This window comes from Adelges cooleyi, unplaced genomic scaffold, assembly GCF_023614345.1.
Source record: "Adelges cooleyi isolate 19-005CV unplaced genomic scaffold, UGA_ACOO_1.1 ACOO_flye_CR_arks_rails_tigmint_CR_PRNA_30, whole genome shotgun sequence".
Lineage (NCBI taxonomy): Eukaryota > Metazoa > Arthropoda > Insecta > Hemiptera > Adelgidae > Adelges > Adelges cooleyi.
The window spans coordinates 4,090,489-4,114,503 of NW_026095971.1; the positions used below are offsets into that span (position 1 = coordinate 4,090,489).

Here is a 24,015-nt window from a genome sequence, read left to right on the forward strand (position 1 = left end):
CATCCACCCTAATACTAAAAACTAATTTTAAGCACATAATTGTCATTATATTATTATAATAGGCACTAATCTTTTTATTCATATATTTTTTTTTATCTGCGAATACTGGACTTCTCTTACTTACTCAATTACTACTACTACCTTACTTACGTATAATATTTTCATACTGTGCTTGTTTAAACTTTGTTTGGTTTAAACCAACTATCCATAAATTCTCATCGAAAATTTTTAATACAAATTTGACTTAAAAAAAAATATATAAAAATTATAATTTCATTTTTTTTCACAAGACCGTTGGGTACAACAAATATAATATTATACCATGAGGTATTTGAATCAGCCCTACAGTGAAAATATTAAGTGCAAATTACAATATCCGGATGCGAGAATACTAATAATATAATAATAATTATAAAATCTTGTCTATCGACAGTCAAAACTCAAAACAATTTTTCCACCGCGACTTGAAAATGTGAAAAATTGGGTATGGGTTTATCTTCGAAAATGCCAAAAACCAGTTTAAAGTTGCTTATTTTTAACAAAAAAGTTTTTAAATTTAAATTTGGCCAATGTGGTATCAAAAATTACTGAAAATCATAACTCGATTTGAGACCTCAAAGTTGTATACCTACTTACGTTTTTCTTTATTTTACAAAAAAAATGTAACTATGCACATTACATTAATAAATAATATTATAGGGACAAATTCTGATTTAAAATATATAAATAATATGATTGTGTTTCACATGAAAAAATATAAAATATTAAAATTTTCAGAATTCTAACTACCAATAAAGCATTTGTAGCTGTTTGGATCAAAACTACAACATGACTATAGGATTAAAACAATCATAGTACAATAAAAAAAAAAAATCATACTTTATAGTGTTAATAGCAAAATAATGAGATTATACAAGTCCATATCTCTGAATTTGAATACAATTTGAGATTGACCTTCGCCATTAAAAACTTGCAGCAATTGCGAGTGCAGTATAACCATTCAGGGTTAACCAAGTTGAGGGACACCTTGGGTAATAGTGTAATACTATAATACTATGATTTAAAGAGAATTTTTAACAACAAAGTTATCAAATAATAAACGTAATAAAATTACCATGAGCTATGTCAGGCATATATTTGTATTCGCTATAAATAATATTTTCAAAAATTTGGTACTACAATGCAAGCAAATTCAAACGTTCAAAAACACAAATAATAAAACCAGATATGGCCAGAAAACAATTTGTTTTCTTTTACACTTTTGTACAATACAGAAATTTTAACTAGAATTAAATATGTTAGTTGAATACATGTATATTTTTATTATTAGAGTAGATACGATTAGGGTTGATTTGTTGCCATTATTACCCATATATATTAGGGTGGTCCTTAAAAAGTCGATTTTCGAATTTTAACCTCGACGCCCCCTAAAAAGTTTCTAAATACAATATAAATAAGATTAAAAAAAATAAATAAAACATTTTAATTTTAATGCATGCCCCACAAGGATTGAAGTTTAAATGGGATTTAACATAGGATTTCGACACTTGTGCAAAAATCAATGCACAGCTTTTGTTAAATTTTCATTTTCTGGCATCAATTTTGACAGATAGAAACTTTTGGGTATGGTGTACACTGTACGTGTTCAACAGACTCCAAGCTATAAAACCATACAAATTTCAGCTCAAACTAAAAAGTAGGAAAAAAGTTATGTGTACAAGTTTCGAAATCCTATTTTACATCCCATTTAAACTTCATCCCTTGTGGGGCACGAGTTAAAATTAATATTTTTCAATTTTTTTTTCTTATTTTTATTGTATTTATGAACTTTTTAGAAGGCGTCGAGGTTAAAGTTCGAAAATCGACTTTTTAAGGACCACCCTAATACATATAATATATATGGTGGTATTATTACAATATATATATTTATATATATTGTGATTAACATAACAGTCAATCGCCTTTTATGATTTTAGTAATCTTAATTTTTTTTTTTTGTCGTATAAATATTAGCACACATACATTAATAAGTGAAGACTAGGCTGGTGCAAAAAAAAAAGTTTTTTTTTAGCCACAAATAAAAATTAATCTAGATCATTACAGTGGGGCCCGGGCACTCCTCCTCTATTAGTTCGGTCAATTGTTTTTTTAATATAGATTTTACACTTATTAAGATGAGTTCACCCTTAGCCGTTCCCAAAGTACTAGAGACAAACCAGCTTTGCAGAAATGGGTTGTTACTCTCTTGAACGAGATCTTCCAAGTTGGTATGGAGAGCATCGTTATTTTTATCAATAAATTGACCTGTTTGATAGCAATTTGTACTAGCAAAATGTCTGACCATACAGCCTTCTTCGTCTGGTATTTCACAATGTGCATTAAGTTTTGAAGTTTTATTCAGAACAAGTCTAAAATGACCTTGCCGACGTTAGTGCACTTCACACTGTTCTAGTGACGTACCTATGCCTGTTTAATTAGCACACTCTAAATAATGTACTTATGACTATAACACTTTTCAAGGTAAATAAATTATACTTCTGGTTTGGTAAAAATGAGTATATATTTTCATTAAGCAGAAATCAAAATTAATTGGTAAATAAAGAACACAGCAAACTTAAATTTTGTTAAATGCTGCGATATCGACAGATTGAACGAAATCTTCGAATTCTTGAATGGTTTCAACTAAAGCATCCACGGATACTTTGTCATCTTCAACAATACACATAATTTGAAGTTTCTTGATACCGAAAGCAATTTCTACAAGTTTAGCTAAAAAAACGTAGATATTTATATTAACAAGAACAATTTTCAATTGTGTATCCTTATAAAAAAAATGCTTACAAGCTCCCCACACGAGACCATCCATTTGAATTGTTCTTACAGACTCTTCTAATTTTTTCATATCAGTCTCATCATCCCAGGGTTTCACATCCAATACAATACTGCTCTTTGCAATTACAACTTTTTTAGTGGCTTTTTTTTCAGTGTACGCTTTTAACCTTTCTTGTTTAATACGCTCTGCTTCTTCATCCTATTATAAAATTATAATATTGTCTTTAATGATAAATACAATTAATAAGGATGGGCCTTATTAAATTTAAATAAATAAACAATAAATTAATATGCTTAAATGTTTAAAACCGATAAATCACACAATTGGTAGCATGTTATAAACAGATAAATAAAAATTGTTTAGAACTATAAATTAAATTATAAATCATTTTATACAATTTATACAATGTTCCACAATGATTTGACAAAGAAATAACTTTTGTTCTAGTGAATATTTTTAAGATTATTTTTTAAAAATTAATTTAAGCATGTAGAGCTTTTATCTGCGCGCATTACTCTACTGCACTCTACCTGCCATCCTATACCCTTTAACTTTTAGTAACTTAAAACGTAATTATCTAAGTCTGGATATAGACCAGTCAAAATGTTCAGCAAATTATTCTTGATAAAATGGCTATTTTGAATTTAAAAAAAAATAATAATTAAAAAAAAAAAAAGTTGCAATAAAAAAATGTGGTGCTTTTAGCGCAAATGAGTATAAATTAATTAAAAAAAAAAAACCTTAAAAATATTCACTAGAACAAAAGTTATTTTATTTGTTGAATCATAGTAGGACACCCTGTATACATAACTGGAGCTTGGATTTTTATACTCTAATAAAAAGTTTATCATGATCATGCAATCTTAACAGGTCATGAAGGCCCAACGCTGTCATTAAGAAATGGTTACTTGACGGTTTCGCAATCTGGGATGGGTCGTCAAAGAGGGGGATGGTGGCTCCTTTCCACCAGACATTTGCTTGCCCAGGAAACAGAGCGTGGCCGAGTGTCGAACCAGCGACAGTGAGCGGTAACACACTGCCGCCTTATCCAATCGGCCACTTCTTCTTCAATAAAACTAATAAAAAATGTATAATGTTATTATGCAGGAAAAATTTAGGAAAATATGCTCCAATTTTAAATTATAAATTTTGTCTTAAACATTATTGGTCAAAAATTGTTTTTTCCCTTGATTAATTTATAATTTACAAAAAACATTAAATTACTATACCCTGTCCACTGAGAGAACATGCCAGTTTTGCGCATGTAGACTGAAGACTAAGCAGCTGTCGATGACAGGCTGGCAGACAGGGTGGTCTCCGGGGGAACGCTAGTCACACTGGGTGCCTCGCGGGGGATGCACAAAACTGCCAATTTTCATAGGGTCACGGCATGTTCTCTCGGCGGAATAAGGTATACATAGTTGTAAATATTTTTTTTAATTAACTTATCAAATAAGTAATACCATAGATATATACTACTTTAGTTATCTTTTACTAATTCATATTATGTTTAGAACAAACTTCTATCTTTTGAAGTTTACAATGTAACATATAAAACACAATATCACAATAAGCAAATATGGTTAATATGGTCTCATTTGTACTTCCATTTAAAATTTAAAAAACAAAAGTAGGTATTATTTACTTTTAAATAAACATTTTCATAATAAAAAATTACTAAATTACCTCCTCATCATCTGAAGCGAATAGATCGACATCATCATCGTCGTCAGCTGGTTTAGCAGTACTTCCTCCACCAACTGTAGAAAATTCGGCCTTTTTGTTAGGAAATTGAGCTTTTTCCTTGTCGGAGAAAGATTTAATGTGGTTATACCATCTTAGTATATTGGGAGTCTTAACTTGTGGTGCTGGGACAGCGGCAAAAGTATCTAAGTCGGCTTTAGAAGGTTCGTAGCTGAAATACATTTACGTTGGTTAAATATTATTTTAAAAAATCACTAATTTTAAGGTTAAGCGCTTACCCGACAATGTAACTTTTAGCACTTAAGAAGTTCTCAAGATATTGAACACCTTGTGGAGTTTTAAAATCAACTGAAGCCATGGTGAACGTATGGTTTTGGAAAAAGAACTGGCTAATAAAAAAAGTATATTTTGCTAATTTGTAATTTTATTTTAAATCTAAAATCGAATACCTTGTACCTACACGTACTTGTTTTTAGGAAAGAGAATGAGCGTGGTACTACGTGCGAGTATATTACAGCGACTGATGATGGTGATAAGAGGTAGCATTGGTGACACTGATGATACGCAGAGTGACCATTTGTGAGGCATTCGGCCATAGGTTCCCAAAAGATAACAAGTTTTCAAGTTACCACTATGGTTATTACCACTGCTAAATAGAAATGGTTGCAGAATGAGCTATGAAAAACCGGTCAAGAGTTTTTATCTATAAATATGAAAAAATGAGATACTGATAGCGCTCCTCGTGGAACTTGTTATTTCTCACTGATGATCCTTTATATCATTGAGTATACACATTGTATAATATACTCAATGGTTCTTTCAGTGAAAAATAACAAGTTCCACGATTGCCCACGAGAAACGCTAGCAGTATTTCACTTTTTCATATTTGTAGATAAGAACTCCTGCACAAGTTCTAGCCGCCGAATGCTGATCAATGCTGACAAGGTATAAGCATCGAGATAAAGAATACGAGATAATATGTATTCTTTATCTCGATGGGTATAGGCCGTTGTGCAACCATTTATGTATAGCCGTGGTTATTACGGTTAATGCCATCGTGTTCCTTTTTTTTTTTTTTGCTTGGTTATAAATGATAACCAAGTTTTACCATTTGAAGAATTATACTGCAAGGGTGGCTGGGAATCTATAACAGCTTGCCATATTATATAATATAAAACAATTTTATTATATAGAAATTAATAAATAATATCTAGGATTTCAGCTGGTAGAGAGATTAGATAAGTCTTTTCAACTATCATTATGTACTTGACAATAATTTGTTCTTACCAGTTATCACTTACTAGTCTAGTAACTTATTAGTCACATTTTTTAACTCGCCGATATCGTGTTGAACAACGAACACGAGTTTCAAATTTCACCTATTAAAATTTTAAAAAACTCTTATAAAATAATTATGTAATAAATGTCCTAATCAATAAACCTATTCTAATTTTTAGATATTTTATTTTTACTTGTAGTATATTGAATATAGTTGTAATTAGAAATGCAGGTAAAGAGTATGTACTCTAAAGAACGTGGACACACTTAATTTTTTTTACTCAAATAAAATGAAGTTCCTGTACGAGACAAAATATAGGTTTCACTGAAGGCGTGAGAGTAGCGTTCCAAAATTAGAATCGTTTTTCCTCATCGCCATCCCACATGATTTCTTTTCCGCTTGGTTTGACATTTACCAGCATAATATTTAGTATTGCATTTTATAAAACACATATAGATATACATTCGTATTTTTTACAGGGTAATGGGTGGTACGGTAAGAATATCTCCTGTTGTAAATATTTTTTATAAAATACATTTTGATTTTTCTTTTCCTCCTGTCCTCCCCTGTGGTAATGCATAAAAAAGTTGTTTTTGATTTATCTTGTATATTATAATATATTTAGTAAACATACACACTCGAGGCCGAGTAAAAACAAACCATTATGCATTTTTGGCTCGTTATTATTATAATGACTAAAATCAGTTAACCACTTAATTCATAAAATGTAATGTCGGTTGCTCGTCGGTCATCACGAATGAAAACAATTATTATTATTATTCCAAGTATGAATATCTATATTTTTTAATTCATTGTGTTTGTGAAAAATACGAATCCAATTTTCCCAAGAAGCCTATTAAGTGAAAATTACATTTCCAGAGAGATTACATTACACAACATCTGTTGGTGAGGGTGGTCAATCGACAATCAATAAAGTATTTTAATATACTTAACTTCTTAATTTAACATATATTTCGTAACCTATTTTAGAAGCCTCTGGCCAAAAACCAGTGACGTAAACCATTTGTACTGCTAAAAAAAAAATACTTATATATTAGAATACAGCTACTCATTAGTTTACTAAATAAAACCTACTTTTGCATAAATATAGGAACAATTTTTTTTTAATACAATCACCATTTAGAACGAGACCAAAATTAACTAACATTCACATTTATTGAATAAAAAACAAAACCAAACATGCTCACGTTGGGTTTTTTTTGTTCTTGTTCCAATTTATATAAGAATCAAAAATAAATAAACAACTTTGTTCATAAAGTAATACACACAGTCAATATTATACTGTATACCTCATTACTATCTAGAAATGACTAATCACTAATCGATACCATAATAAATACTCAACATTGCTAATAGTTTTATTACATAGAAAAATAATAATAAAACACATTAGGTTATTTGTCAGTTCTCAACAACTAAGATACCAGAACACCTTAAGATATTTAAAAGTTCACTATAACTAATCGGGGGCTCATTTCAAAAGATAATCTCATCGACTTGTTTTTTTAAAGTATTTTAATCCCTCACACACTAGACACAATTAGTTTTAGTAAAAAATGTTACTTTAGCAGCATCCTACTTTTTTTTTAAAGGTAAGACCTATAAGTTAAATTCTAAAATTAATCAATACACTCATGTGTAATACAATTACTAATGTGTGTAGCGATTGGTAGTACTATTTTATTATAGAAGTCTCGATCAATCACAAGAATTCTCTTAATTGAGAAATTTTTTTTTTATATTCAAAGGCCCAATACAACCTATATTTTAAGGTAAATACTAAAACCTTACTAGGCTACAAGACTAAAAGTTTAGTAATTTTCACATACAAAATGTTTGAAAACATGTATTGGTGTTGTCACTAACATACTTAGTTTGAACTACTCAAACCAACTGAAAATTAAGATACATATATTTTGATGTACACATAAAGCGAGAAACTCCAATATTTATTAGTATGAGACCCGTAAATATTAACTTTACAGTGAAAGTGAGAAACTGAAATATTTATTATTACGAGACCTGTAAATATGAACTATATATTGCAAGTTTTCTGTAAAATAAAAAAAAACCTAGCTTTAACCAATATACAGGCATTAGCTATTGAATGAATAGTATAAGTTATAATTATTAGTCTATGGTAGTACAATATTTAAAATGGAATGGATTTAATGTCTGAGCCAACTAATCATACTAATCTTGAATAGCAATACTGTTTTTGTTAAATTTATGACAGATTAATTGTTTTGAATTTAAGATACGTTAGATTGCGTTTTACAACTAGCTAATTAACTGCATTTGTCACATTGTTGGTTACAAGTTTATAAAGAGAAATGTAAGTTAAACACTAAGGAATAATACCTAGAAAATTAATTGAATAAGAGATTTAACTAGAACCAAAAACACATACTATATAGTATACTCTGTCCCATATAAGAAAGGCAGGATTGCATGACAAAATTCAATCAGTATCTGCATCTCCACGTCGCACTTCGCCTAGTTCTCCTTCCACCCACAACACGGCGGACGGCTGTCGGCAATCATCAGACAACATCGTCGTCAGTATACATTAACTAACGACGCGCAGAGAGCGTTTGACAGTTTCAGTAGTGCTAGAGGCCTAGGTTAAGGTGCACAAATCACTGCTGTTCTTATATGAGACAGAATATATAGGGCGTTTCACAAAAACTATTACTCAACTGTAACACGACCTGTGGCCTAAAATTTGAATTTCAGGGCGACCCAAACTCGCCGAATGAACAGAAATTTGAAATCCTACAAAGTTATATTTATGTCAAATCGGCTATGTTGAGTAGCCCTGTCAATTTTAGGCAACCAGTCACACTACAGTAGAGTATAAGATTTTGTAAAACACATATATCAAATAACCCATATTAGTATTCTTTTAAAAAGTAATAAAAAATATCTAACGATAAATAGTATTAGTCGTGAAAAAGAAAACGAGGGCAATATAAAATATTCATAATATTTTAATTGCATACAAAATGTCGAGCGCATAAGTAAGACGTAAGTAGATAATCAACTATCAAATTATTTAAATAATTAGTTTAAAAATAAAATAAAAAAAATAATAATTAAAAACTATATATATATATATTATAATTATTTTTGGGTAGGTAAAGGCAGTTATAAATCGCCACCAGCACAATAAAGTATTACACTTTTATCCCGAAAAAGTATTTTTTAAATTTAACTACTAAAGAAACACCATCTTGTTATTTTAAATTTGTTCTCTATATTATGAGACACTTACACATTCAATGTTGAACTTTATGACAAAGTGATAGTAAAAAAAAAAAAATTATATAGGCATTTATGAATAAAATAAAATCTCAAAATCATACTATATAAGTATTTTTCCATAGTGTGATCTTATTATTTTACCAGAATAGTTGGAAATTGAAAGTGTTGATCTTTTGAGGTTGTACAGGGAGAAAAAAAAAGAATGTTTAACTGATGACGGGCGGACAGGCAATGTATGTAGAAAACGACCATCACATTGCATATTTACGGGTCCATTCTCTAGCCAATTCATTGTACTTTTCTCGGTCCGTTTTATATATCCTAGCTATTTCGGGCACAAGTGGATCATCAGGGTTTGGATCGCATAGCAACGAGCAAATAGACAACAAAACTGAAAATAAAAAATAGTATTCATTAAGGTAAAATTAAAACTTTTATTAATAAATCTTTTTTTTTTTTTACCTTTAGATATAGTCAAAGCAGGTGACCATTGAGACCGTAGGATATCAAGGCAAATGCTGCCATTACTGTTAATGTTCGGATGATAAATTCTAGTTGTGAATGCAACCTATTTTATTAAAATAAATAATAAGTAACAGAGAATTTTGCTGTTTATTCAAAATTATAGTTTTATAACAATAGTATAGTGCAGAGGTGTCAAAATTATGTGCATTTTCAATCATTTTACAGGAACAATATTTTAAAATGCCTGAAGTTTTGTGCTAGTAATTTGATTTCGATAGAATCCAAGACCCCAAACGATTATAGATTGAGTTTGATGATGAACGCCTAGGAATATACTGGCTGTTTACAGCACCGCAAACAGTTGCTCAGAAGCATTCAAGCTTGTGTCTAAACACACCTATATGCTATATTACAATTAGTTAGTAAAATGAAAACGGATTCAAATAGCAACACTTTGAATCTATTAACTCCCATTATTTACTTGATTAAATAAATATGGCTAGACTAAAACGGTTAGACCTCAGAGCTACCATTGGATCAAAACATTCATTTTAGTAAGGCAATGTAATATTAGTCCACTAATGCAAATTTACTAAAAACATATAAAATGTTGTTATCATTAATTCATAATGACCAGTGTGCCTTGGCGGTCTCGACAGCTTGGAAGTGGTCAGAATCTGTTTATACCATTTAGGCATTACACTTATCTGTGGGCCTATCAATCACAAAATGCTAAATTTACAATTCCAATCGTTTGGGCCATAGTTAAGCTAAATAGGCAATGCGCCTGATGTATAAAAGATAATTGATCTATAACATTATACGTATTATTTACCAAAATAAACTGTGATATTGATAAGACACATAGATACTATCTACCAATATTAAAGATGTTAAAACATAAGATAAATCGCATAAAAATTAAAAAAACTATTACTATGTGTTACATGTTCCACTAAATTACACTAACTAATTTATGGTATTTTTTATGCAGTCAGTTTGTGAAAATAAACTGAGTAAATTATTTAGGCTTTACATATAATTTTTTTTTGTTCAGTTCTCATTACAACCTCACAATATCTTTTTACACCACCTTTAGGTATTTTAGAATATATATTAAAATATTTACCTTTGGAGGTTTAAATGGATAATCCGTTGGAAAGTGAATAGTTAAGAAAAACACTCCACCTTGATATGGGCTATCCGGCTAAAAAAGTAAAATACAGTTTAAAACAATCAGAAAAATAAATGGAATTAGTAATTAACTTACTGGTCCCATAATAGTTGCTTGCCAGTGAAATACTAAAAAAAAAAAAAAAATACAAATTAATGAATGAAATACAAATATTGGTAGGTTGAACATACTGTAAGTCCCACGTCATAATTTACAAACAATAATTGTTATAATTTATTTATACGTGAAGTAGTCAAAATATTATGAAAAACCCCGAATACAAATATATTTAGGATGTATAACATACTTTTATAGTATGTGAAAACAAAATCAATTTATTTTTGAGAACTTGAAATAAAATAATAAGTTATAACAAACCTTTATTTTCCTAACGATTCAGAAAAAATTGTTTAGGAATGCCTAGTAGTTAAGGACTTTATTTTTATACAAAAATAATTTTTTTTATTAAATTTGTTTAAAAACTTTTATCATTCAGAATTCATAAATACCCTATCTGTTGAGAAGATTTGAACAATACAAAAATATGTAAATTTGTTATAATCATAAAGCCTAGTTTATTCGGCCAACATTACAGTTTCTTTAACTTGTGCCACCTTTACCATAAATTGAACTGTACAGGGCACATAACTGGCGTAAATAACACCTTTACATTTTAATTAATTAACACAAGTGCCCAATGTTGATCGAATAAACGTGTTGTGACTTGTGTAGGATGGTCATAAGATGTTTGTATATCTAATTCTTAAGAATGATGAATTTAGTTTCTAAGCTTTACATTATGATTATTTCATTAATTTTAATTATTTCCCAATAAAACTAGTATCTTATACAACTCTTTATTTTTAAATTACTGCAACCTTTTAAAACATTAATGTAAATATTAAGTTTCAGTTATATCCTTTGAAACATGTTAAATTTATTTTCTTCTTCTTAAGAGTCAAATTGTCGTAACTACAATTTATGTAAAATAATATACTAACTTAGGCCAATCATTCAGCAACAAAATTTTTTTTTTTTTTTTTGAACTTACGTTAAAGCCATTTTTAACAATTACAAATTTAATTTAACTTACAGTCATCACCAACTGGTCCTGCTGAGCATTGTGCTGGTGGGTCTCTGCCTAAGTCTTGAAGTTCCTAAAAAACAAAAAAAATTTAACTCTTTGCAAAAGTATAGCCTAATATTCAAATAGGTATATTTTTCGTTTAGTTAAAAAAAAAGCATCAAAATAAAAGCTGACTGAACAACATTAATATAAAAGTAGAAATTTTGTGATCTTTGCACAAACCTAACATTTTAAATCTATGATTTCCTAATTCATTTTATCAGACCACAAGTTATATTTATTACTATTTTACACAGATATACCCTTTAGGTAATAATACGAAAGTTTCAGAACAAATTAACTTTATAGGACACCCTTTTTTTGGAAGTTTTATTTTGACATATCGTAGTGTTTTTTACGCTGATTGCGAATCTGAAGTCAGAAATTGGTGGACTCCTCTAGTTAGGTCAACAGTTATAGTTACTTTAACTTTTTCGTATACATAACAGTAGGCGGCCACTGCACCATGCAGCTGTTAACAGCGACGCAAATCACAATTGAAAAAAACAGCATTTTGTTATCAATATATTACGATGATCATAATATTATCTACAAACTTCGTTTGGTATAAACAGCAAAAGAAAACTATATAAAACAACTCCCTACACCTGCCAGGTTTAAAAGCCGAGTCGAACCCCTTCGTTAGGATGGGAGCTCACTCCCACAAACCTCCAGAAGAATAAATAGATTGCATAAAGGACTACACTAACCTGATACTGCTCTAGAAGCGTATAGACCGAACCTAACCTAACCTACCCTTCAAAATAACAAAAAATAATAGGCTCTTATACAACTGTCCTCCACCGCATTTGCCTACTGCCGTCACATGCCCGTGGCCTACTGTTACATACACAGAATACTTCAATGTTCAAGTAGCTATAACTTTTGAACTAGAAGAGTCAGATTTGTAATTAGTGTAAAAAAACACTACGAGATGACAAAAAAAAAAAAAAAAAAAAGAGTGTCTAATAAATTTATGCCAAGTTTCTATCCTTTAAGTTAAAGGTTTTCAAATAACAACATTTGAATGAAGTCAAGAATAAATAATATTTCAATAAACCTATAAGGATGCATACATCTTAATAAGATAGGACTTGTATTATCGTTTCCTAATTACACTAAATTTAGGGAATGTCAAGTTTCTCAGACAAGATCAATAAAAAAACTTGGATATAACCACCTTTGAATTTAATTTACTAAATTATACATTTTAAACTATTAATTATTATAAAACATAGCTAATTAGTATTAGGTTATATTGCTTTATCAGTCGCTAAAACTACCAATTGTAATAATTTATTTTTTTCAAACAAACCTAACATAACAAAACGTTTTTAACTAGTACTCCGTAATGGCTTTAAAAATAGAAAAGAATAATAATAGCAATAAACAAGATTCAAATACATCAATTAGTAAAATTTTAAGTAGGTAAAATCAAATGAAGAAGTCAATTGAAATAATTATGAAATGCTTAATTTTAACTTGCCAATGATTATTGAACATAATAAATATAATTTTATTGGAAAGTACATAATACAACTAATCCAAGCAAGCGAATGAATATATGCTTAATATTAAAAACCATACAACTACCATTTTCCTCAAAAGCCTTGAAAAAACGATAACAGGGTAAATAAGAACGGACAAATTATTTAGAAAAATGCTGAATGGGACAATGTACAATAATAGTTGTATGAAATTAACAAAAACAAATAATACATCAATAATTTATGATTATTGTTAATGATGTAAACTTGAAGATGTTTATGACTGATATCAAGGTCTCTGGCAAGATAGATGAAAAAAAAATGGATGATACATTGCACATAAAATTAAAGCATTAGAACTCACTTTATGCATGCGACAATTTAATGTTAAATTAAAATAAATAAATTATGACAATTGGTTTATTCACTGTCAGTTCAAAGTTGGTATAGCCGCCAAAAAAAATTTTGTTTTTTTAAATTGTAGGTCACGACCAAATAGCTTGGCTACTGGTTTTAGGCTCGACCGCGAAAGGGGGTAGTGCCTAAAGTGCAACCCTGTCCCGAACGGAACATACAAAAGGCTTTAGGCAATCCCGCAAGACGATGTTACTTCAGGAAATTCGATATTTTTACGGGGAACATGAGGGAGACGATCACGGCGACAATAGCTTATAAGTATGCGTGCGACAAAAATTCGCACACGCCAACGGACGGACAGAAAAACACACAGGGCATAGCTATCGGTACTTACCTTATTGATTCGCTTCAACGCCATTATACGACGATTGTGTTTTTTGTGTTTTATAATGTGTAATTTAACACCCGAACGGTATATAATAATTATTATAATATTTTATCGTAGAGCTGGTGAGATTCGGTTCCACCAGCAACGCGCACACGAATTATTGTAATAATGTATAAGTGTAATGTGTATGTGTGTGTGTGTATATACGTGTATGTGTTTTAGTGTGTTAGTGTGTGTGTATGTGTGTGTGTGCGGGTTATCAGAAAAGGACGGGAGAGCATAAAGCAGTTGTGTTGGGGAACACAGTTACACAAAATGGCCGCCGAGCCGTCCCCGCGCGCTATACCTACCTTCTGTTGCTGCGTCGCCGTGTACATACACTGCGCGCCCGCGCACAAGGCACCTATGGTCACTCCAAACGACACTATTTCTAATCGTTCGGTTTTTCCAACGATAACGGCGACACTTGTTCCCTAATGAGTGTAAAGTGTAAACTGTAGTCGGTAAACCGCTCATGGACTGACCGATGACCGTCATTTCGAGCAACTATAAATATAGTTAATAGCATACTATGTTAATTGACGTATGTGTAATGCTGATAATCTAGAAGGAAAACAATACAATCTAATACCGTTATTACTACTATTATATGATCATGTATATATTTAAGCTAATTTCATTGATTTTGTTCATCACGAGTTTGACTTGTTATCCCACAAAAACTTTAGGTTTTCCTCGACGAACAATTATTGCATTTTACGATGGAAATTGGAAAGTGGAAACTTGTTTCGCTACTGTAAAATAAAATAAAAATTAAGGTCTCCCAATTTGTGGTTCGAAAATCGAATAGTTCCCGTTTTAGTGTTCATTATTTCTATTTCTTCACGGATTTATATGACATGCGTAATAGGTACCCATAGTTTGTTATCAATTCGTTAATACCTCATTAATATCATACCGAAATTTTATCAGCGAAAACAATATCTACTTTTCGCATCGTCATTCCCTATTGGTAAACAAGGTATGAAGCATAGAGTAATAATATAGAGTAGCTATGCTATATCTCACCGGTCACCATTGTTAACAAATTGAAGCACAAACGGTAAATATTTTGCAGTGCCAATGTTTTCGATAATAAAAATACCGTAAAATAAATTGTAAAACGGTTAATTAGGTTGTTATTTACAACTAAATATTTGTTTGTACTTGTATGTCCAATATTTTTTTCAAATTTTGTCTATTTGTGGGGTTACTTTATGACATGAAGTCATACGTAATTACAAACAAATCTTATCAAATATCAACATTGAAAAAGGATTTAAATATTTTTACTTTATATAAATTTAATTATATAATAATAACTACTACAATATTTATTATTGTATAATTAATACTTCATAACAATTTCATTACACAATCTTAATTTTAATTACTCCATAACCTTATTTTAATAAACAAAAAACATATATATATATATTTTCGAACCCATTGACAAGAATGTACTAAAATAATCAATATTGTTAACATGTTATATTAATAATGCAGCTAATTTGTTTATTTTGGTGAAAATAACAACTACTACATTATACAAATCTATAATTGGATTTTACAAATTTCACAATTATTATGTTATTAAATATTATATTGAAACAGAATTAACAATTTGCTTCCTTGTAAAATTATAAACATAATAATATTGTAGGACACATTTTTAAAATTAACTGATGTTTAATTTAAAAGTTAAAATACAATAGATTTTATTAAGTATAAGTAAGTATTTTTTGTAAGGTAATTTTGCACTTCTTAGTCTATTCACTTATTTACACGTGAAACTGTTATTTTCCTAATTTCTAAAATTTACTACAATAATTATGAATTACTTTTGTATTAAATTATAAAAAAAAAATTAATTAATTTTTGATTATACTATGTGAAACTGTTGTATTGAATCTGGATAGTAAATAACGGAATCACTTTGACTGTTTTGTCCAAATATTTTTGTATAATTTGAATCATTGGCTGAAAACAAATATATGCAATAGTAAACTTTAACATTTTTGGTTTAAATAACTTTAGTAAGTCAAATACTTACAAAATACATCGTCTGATAGCTCTTCAATACCAATTGATTTATCTCCTTTTGTGGCCTAATAAAAGTACATATTAGCTTAGTGAAGTAATATTATATTTAAGTTATACTCATAAAATAAATATCTAATCAAACATTTCAATAATTTATAACTACACTTATATTTTAATAGACGTAAAAGAATTCTAGACTATATTTCTAACATTTATTGTAAATGAAATAAAAAAAAAAAAAAACGCTGTTGATTGCAAATTGATAAATGTTTATACATTTATATGTGTTATTTGTTACATTTAGAAATAACAATTTTGATAGATTTATCCTTAAATACGAGAAAAATTAAAAACAAATCTAAAACTGTAGTTTTATTTTGCATCCTTGGACATTTTTTGTACTATTTTTTTATAACTTTTTGGTCAACTATAGTCTAATTGGCTGGAATCAAACTCAAAAATGTGGGAATAAATTTTCCAATTTTATAACTATGACAGCTAAAATATTCAATACACAGTAAATACCAGTTTATGCCCCACCCTCTTTGATTCCCCAGTTGTTTATCATAGCCTGACCAGTCAGTAACGACAGTTGACCAAAACTCAGCGTCTGGTAATTTTCAACTTAAATAAATATATTAAAAAGTAATTGTTTAAAATTATTAACTTTGATTAATTTTTTATAACTTTTTTTTTAAATGAATGTGTTAAAGCTTTCATGGATTTAAATGTTATTAACTTAATATTCTTCAGATGTACCAATGTCTTTGATTTGTTGCTAAATTTCCGGGCTTATTACATAGTCCTTCTTCAAAGTTAACAATTTTTTTTTTAAATTTACTTTAGTAATCAAACTAAATAAAAGTTCAAGTTTTATATATCCTCCTCACAAAATATCTAATAAGTAGTAGTTGACAGCTAAAATTAATAAATCATTAAATATTTTATTTTTAAATTTCACCAACAGGGGGACACTTGTAACTTCCAAGGATTTCTGTTATTTAGTCAGTTCTTTATCATTTAACATTATTGACAATCATGTCTTTAATTTCAAACAGGACACAACATGGTATCTCAATTGTCTTAAATAATGATTTTGTAATAGAATAAAATGAAAAATGTAATTGAAAAAAATATGAAATTACCTCTCGATATTTTTGCAAGTATAATTTTAATGGTTCAACGTAATTATCAAATCCTAAATTAGACATAGCATATAGAATATCTTCTCCGTTTATAGTTTTACGTTTTTCTTGATAGCATCTATCACTAGCTTCACTGGTAATAAAACTTATAAATTCAGAAACACACTCTTGGACACATTCTCTGGCATCTTTGGCTATCTATAATTAATAATAAATATATTTACATTTTGTGTTAATAATAAAAATTTTTAAAAAATACTACAATTAATGTACTATTACCTTTCCCCCATCAGGTATGGATTTTTTCATTATTTTCGCAATGTTTGCTATAGGTAGGAATCTATCCTGTTCTCTGAGAGGTTTGCCAAATTTTAGTTCATATACTTCTCCTTGGTTGGATGAATCGTCTGTGTTGTCTAAAGTTACCATTTCAATACCATCTTGAGTATCTTGACCTGTAAAAATATAAATACTTATTATATTTTTAAGGGTACGATAATATTTTATTTTTTGAAACATAGCGTGATAAATGATAAATGTTTTTTTTTTTTTCTCCATCTTAGTGGCTCTACCAATCTTCCCGACTCTTTCTTATCAGTGTCATTCAAAGCAGTTCTAGCCTACTTTAGAGATATAATTTCACGCATTTCATCTCACATTCTATGGATACAATCACCCATAACATAGAAAATTGCACCCCTATAATTCCCCGTTTCTAGTAAATTCCAACTTGAAATTTTTATCAATTTTTTTTTTTTTTTTATGCAAAGCTCAAATGTACCTTGAATTTTTCAATGATTTTTTTTTGCATTTTTACTATCAATGAATATTTATCCAGCAAAACTAAAACTATCTAAAAAGAAATAACAGATAATAACTTTTAATAAACAAATATCTAGGTATTATAACTATAGTCTATATCAGGTATTACATTTTTAATCGCTTTAAATTAAAAATTTTTTTTTTTTTTGGGCTTAGTATAAGCCATTAAAGCCCTTTGCCACAACTTCCACCTCCTTCCATCGTTCTCTATCCTTTGCCATCTCTTCCGGATTCTCTACTCCTAACAACCTTAGGTCTTGATGTACATGGTCACTCCATCGTTGTCTCGGTCGGCCGAGGGTCTCTTTTTGTTTGGTTTCCATGAGGTTATTTTATTTAATATTTTTCCTTCAGCGCGCCAGACATGTCCTGCCCATCCGATTCTTTTGCTCTTCATTACTGCTACTATGTCCGGTAGGTTGTATAGTTCATACAAGTCATCATTAGTTCTACACTCATATTCATTGGTTTCCTCATTCTTTTTGAGGCCAAATATTTGTCTTAGTATTTTCCTTTAAATTTTAAATAAAAATGTTAATTTTATATATAATATTACCTTGAGTAAGAAAATTCTGAGTGTCATCTGTTAAAAATTCTTCGGTCAAATCATCGCTATCGCTACTATTCATATTTATTGATAGCTTTTAAACACAATTATAATATATTCTCTAAATTTACAGAATACTTAATTATTCTTGGATTGTACGATGTTTGTCGTAAGGATGTAAGAAACATTAAATCGTGATTGTAACGGGACGTATCATGTTTGTTCTATATTACCAATGTGTTTTGTAAACAAAGTAAATGAAAATAAACTTTACCCGTTATCAGTATCAATGATAATGTAATAAATGTGATATCAGCAAGTGGCTACCACAGATTATAAATATTAACCTAACGTTACCTAATGTAACCTAATGTATATAGAGTCTATTCTGTGCACAGATATTTATAATAAATTAGATTGCTCACTGTACATGATATCAATAGAGAAGATTGAAGCAGCCACTTTCCGCCATCTTGGTGGGAATTAGAACCTTATTACATGAAAATATTCTTATAACAATATAATAAGTTCAGTTGATAACGCAGAATCACAGATATATATGTTATTTTATACACACACAAATCCCACCAGAGTGGCGGACCGTCGGCTTCAATTCTTATCGCTACTTAGCAATCTAGATTATTATATATATCTGTGATTCTGTGTAGAGACCATGCCCATAGTCACGGTAAAGACTAGAAAAGAAGAATATTATTAAATCTTCTCTTCATCGAGGTTCATACCCAACGCGTTATCACTAAATAAAGTTATCATTTTTTGGTGGACCGAGGAGTGCTTTGGGGGGGCTTATTAGACCTTTAACTCCTTATATTATATTCATTATAATTATCATAGATTAAATATAAACATGTTTATTTAAGTTATATTTATTTAATATTATTATACCCTATATATTATAGGCTCTCTGAATATTAATATTCAGTATAATATTATCACTGTAATTAATTATTTTTTAAACAATAGACTATTGTTATTTAAGTGTGCATTATAATAAAATAAATAATTTATGAACAACTGTATATGTACAAAATGTATAGATCTCATAATGCATAAATATATTTGTGATGAAATTAATTTACTTCATGACTCTAATACCTGATCACTACCAATGTAATGATTTTGTGCATCCATTCGAAACTGTCAGTTTCTCATGCTAAAATGATCTATTTTCATTATTACGTACAATCATTTTTAACACAAATCATATTCTACTTTTCATCGAATCTCGGCCACTGGCGGTTTGTTCATCCGGGCAAGCAACTGTCTGGAGAAAGAAATGACCACCGGCACCTCTCTCTGGGGCAAACTTGTTTGGTAGCGTTAGGTCGGCAGCCAGCTATAAGCCCAAAAATGCCTAATCTAAACCGTCTAAGTCCCGATCAGTGGGAAAAACGGATGTTAAACGTAAGAGAGACGAGAGGGATAGTCATCTTTTCATTTGTCCATTGTCCATAAAATGGTATTTATTACTTGTGAAAACAAACAAAATTTTTATCCGTACATTTCGTATTTTAACAAAATTAAAACATTCGTTTTATTATTACGTTCTTCAATTATTGTAACTTTCATGTAAATAATAGTATAATATACCTATTAACAGTTATTAACTCAAATGACTAGCGATATTAATATTAATTTTATAAGTCAATAATAATTATTAATCGGCATTCGTAATATAAAATTTCTCCTTCATAATATTGTAACGCAACCTATTATACACCAATGCAATTATGTTACCACTCACAACCAGTAACCATAACCAATGTTTACCCTTGAATTCAGTTGATCTAAATATTGATGATTGTTATCACAATGTAAAGTGCATGCGCGATGCAACAATACAGCCGTGAGCTCTCGCCGCTCAGCTCAGCCTGCAAAATATACTATCGAGATAGATAAGAACACTTTATTCTTATCTATCTCGATTCACGATACCAAATAATTATAATTTACAGATATCTAAACTCTAAAGAAGTTCTATAAATTATAATTGCCAATGTTAAGTGTATAATACTTAGTTTCAATCTGTATATTATTTAAAAGTTAGTAAAATAATTAAAGAGGCTAGTGTTCTAAGTCTTGTAATATTTTTATAGGTAAGCTAACAAATTATGTAATAACTATTATAAGTCGATTTTCCAAAAAACTATCAAATATTTGCATTCTAAAAATAAAACTGATATTTCTGTGTCTTGGTCTAAAACCTCATATTTTTCTTATTGATTTAAAAAGTTTGCTATTAACAAGCATAACTTTTCACATAATTAACAAGTTGTAATTTTTTAGGGTAGTTTAAGTGACCATAAATTTGTATAATGAGTCGTCTTAAATTGTTTTAGCTAAAAATTGAGATTTTTTATAATAGACAGGAGGTGCAGAAAATCTTTTTTGACTCCATACATATCAAAAGAAAATTTTAATGAGATAAATAATTTATTATATTAATTTTTTATTACTTTTAGATAAAAAATTGCTGGTATTAGAAAACGTGTGCAGTAGAAGTATAATGGATTGATCGTCTTCAGTATTATTTTACTATACAGCTCAATCAATAGAATTAATCATGTTTTTAATCCGGAAATTACTACATCCCAAATCTAACAACTTTAAAGAATTTATAAAATGTTATGTTACTTCAAAAAATTCCTTAGAAACAATTGAACCAAATGAAATTCAATGGACTCCAGATTATAATCAGGTGCCGCTGGCACCAAATAACACTGATTTTTCATCCATCAGTCCAGCCTTGCGTCCAACATTTAATTTAGCATCATATGTCAATGAGTCACCAACGCTACAAGAACTAGTTAAATTAGGCGTTGAGCTTTATAAGTTTGACGGTAAACCAGATGTAATGGAAACAATTTTGAAATTAAATTTTGAACGAGACATGAAGCCTTACATACAATTTGTATACAATTGCGGTGTTCCAACAGAAGAACTGGGAACATTTTTTACCAAAAACCCAATGATATTTACTCAACATATGGATGATTTAGTAACTCGAATAAATTATCTTGAGTATAGAAAATTTTCTAGAGAGATGATTACTGAAGTTATTCGAAAACATCCTATGTGGTTATCTTACAGTACAGTAGACATTGATGCAAGCTTAGGATTTTTTCAAAACAAATTTTATCTTTCCGGAGATAATGTTCGCAGTGTTACCACTAAGCTACCAAGACTCATTACATGGCCTAAACGAGCAGTAAATTTAATTATGTTTTCCTTAGATGAAGAAATGGGTTTTAATAGGAGTGAAAGGAAAAAATTACTCTTGGTCTATCCAAAAGTGTATATAATGTCAAAACATCATTTATTACAACGATTTAATTATGTGCATCATAGTATGGGTATTAGTCATGATAGTATTGTAATTGAACCTAAAATATTATCTAGTCGTTTATTTAGGATCAAGCAGCGACACGAGTATCTAAAATATTTAAATCGAGCCCAATATGATTGTACTAAGCCAAATTTTGTGCCTCTGATTAAGATTGTTGAAGGAAGTGATTCTGAATTTTGTGTTAATATTGCAAAAACAAGTGTAGAAATGTTTAATACTTATCTTAAAACTGTTGACTAACAATAATATTTTTGTATCTAATAAATAAATAAAAAAATTTGTTTTGGTACATTTGAAGTTGTTATTTGTCAATTTAAGGTGTATGCTTATATTTAATAGATTAAATATTTATATGTTTTTTAATTTGCACAGACTACTCAAATGACTAAGTTAGAACTAAAACCATACTATACTCATTCCATTGCTTTTTTATCTGATTACTGTTAATATTTTGCATTAAGAGAACGTCACACACCCATTATTTTCTTCAAAAAACCCGCCTTGCTCGGATTAATTTTACAAAGGCTATAATCAAAACTAAGAAACCAAATTTTTACATAATATAGACAACTAAATTTCTGTGTTCTACCATCGCCCTTTTTTTAATATTTCAACCAGTTAATGAATAATTAATTAATTAAGAAAGGATTTTTTCGACTTTTTAAAAAATGATACAGCGTTGGTTATATTAGGTAGGTATATTGAAAAAATACGGATGATGGAACACAGATAATTTTGTCATAAATAATATGTATGAATTTCATTGCTTAACTATATATGAAGCCTGAGAAAATGTAATTCGCGTAAAACAGTTTTAAAGGGAAAACATTGTAATTTATCCTACAGAAATGACTGTGATAGTCTGACAAAAAAAAATGACAATCAACAAAGTTTCCTCATTACTGTATTAACAAGTATGCATTATAGATCAAACTCTAAATTAAGATTTTTCGAAAAATTGCCTATACTTTACTCCTTAGAAATGGCCGGTGTGGCGTACTCTTAATACAATTTTTTAAATAAAAGGTTTTGAAAAAAGGATTAATCAAATATAGAGAATATTAGTCACTTGGTTCAAAACTTAGTTTTATCTATACCCTACAGTTAGGTAGATATGTCTATATTTTCCAGTACCCACGTGATCACTGCAAAACATGATTATTTTGATGCTCTTTTATTGAGTGTCAGTTATTTGTGGTAAGTATTATTTGTTGTACTCGGATATCACCATAGTATTTAATTATATATTGAGTACATTCTTTTTATTATATAACTGTCGCCAGCGACGTTATCCATTCACGAGAGTCGAGACACAATCGAAAGCGTTGAACAGGAAAACTACCCCTTTTATCGCCAACAGGTGTAACGTTGTTATTGATGTTCGATACACTACCGTTTTCAATAGAAAATTCGGACAGTCCAGAATTCAATATATATATATATATATATATATATATATATGAAAGAAGAAAAGAAAAAAAAATCGCGTTTAAATGTATATTACTCACACGGGTCGTTGTAAGTCGGACAATATCGGTTCTATATACCTGGTATATAATACCTATACCATGTACGTATGGTATGCCTCTTATATTATACAGGAACGCCGCCGCTGTTGAGGCTGCGAATCCTCTGGTGGCACGACCGACGAGGACAACCAAGTGATTCGGCAGCGACAAAAGGGGAAAAAAGGTAAGTATTTTCGTTCCGATTCAATTCAAATGGAATGCTATATACACACGCGGATCGGATCGGTTCACAATGGTCATTTGAACACGGCGGCGTGTATTTGTGTATACCGCGCCCCAAGCACAATGAAGAATATATGCTTTAACATCCTGTCAGAATATATATGTGTGTAAATATATGTAATAATATAGGTAGGTACGCGTCTGCAGGCGGCTGTTTTTGTACAGTAGAGCAACAACACAATACTTCTAAATTGGAATTTTTA

The 24,015-nt window shown here is 29.6% G+C and overlaps 4 protein-coding genes across 4 annotated transcripts; 1 reads left to right on the plus strand and 3 right to left on the minus strand.

The window, feature by feature from the left end:
- Positions 1 to 2,541: 2,541 nt before the first annotated feature.
- Positions 2,542 to 5,114, minus strand: LOC126838276 (elongation factor 1-beta). Its single transcript, XM_050572579.1, has 5 exons — positions 5,004 to 5,114; positions 4,816 to 4,926; positions 4,520 to 4,748; positions 2,842 to 3,031; positions 2,542 to 2,769 (listed from the first exon to the last, which is right to left on the minus strand). The coding sequence occupies exons 1-5, from the start codon at positions 5,081 to 5,083 to the stop codon at positions 2,615 to 2,617; spliced, it is 765 nt and encodes a 254-aa protein (XP_050428536.1). The 5' UTR covers positions 5,084 to 5,114; the 3' UTR covers positions 2,542 to 2,614.
- Positions 5,115 to 8,932: 3,818 nt separating this feature from the next.
- On the minus strand, positions 8,933 to 14,313 carry LOC126838282 (ubiquitin-conjugating enzyme E2-17 kDa). The gene is made up of 6 exons (XM_050572588.1): positions 14,105 to 14,313; positions 11,834 to 11,897; positions 10,837 to 10,868; positions 10,696 to 10,773; positions 9,564 to 9,669; positions 8,933 to 9,492 (listed from the first exon to the last, which is right to left on the minus strand). Exons 1-6 carry the CDS (start codon positions 14,126 to 14,128, stop codon positions 9,353 to 9,355), a joined length of 444 nt encoding a protein of 147 aa, XP_050428545.1. The 5' UTR covers positions 14,129 to 14,313; the 3' UTR covers positions 8,933 to 9,352.
- Positions 14,314 to 15,774: 1,461 nt separating this feature from the next.
- LOC126838279 (uncharacterized) lies at positions 15,775 to 18,958 on the minus strand. The gene is made up of 5 exons (XM_050572583.1): positions 18,704 to 18,958; positions 17,605 to 17,780; positions 17,326 to 17,523; positions 16,191 to 16,245; positions 15,775 to 16,117 (listed from the first exon to the last, which is right to left on the minus strand). The coding sequence occupies exons 1-5, from the start codon at positions 18,774 to 18,776 to the stop codon at positions 16,020 to 16,022; spliced, it is 600 nt and encodes a 199-aa protein (XP_050428540.1). The 5' UTR covers positions 18,777 to 18,958; the 3' UTR covers positions 15,775 to 16,019.
- A 1,692-nt stretch (positions 18,959 to 20,650) lies between these two features.
- On the plus strand, positions 20,651 to 22,317 carry LOC126838275 (transcription termination factor 3, mitochondrial). Its single transcript, XM_050572578.1, has 2 exons — positions 20,651 to 20,811; positions 21,178 to 22,317. Exon 2 carries the CDS (start codon positions 21,279 to 21,281, stop codon positions 22,299 to 22,301), a length of 1,023 nt encoding a protein of 340 aa, XP_050428535.1. The 5' UTR covers positions 20,651 to 20,811; positions 21,178 to 21,278; the 3' UTR covers positions 22,302 to 22,317.
- The last annotated feature ends 1,698 nt before the right edge of the window (positions 22,318 to 24,015 follow it).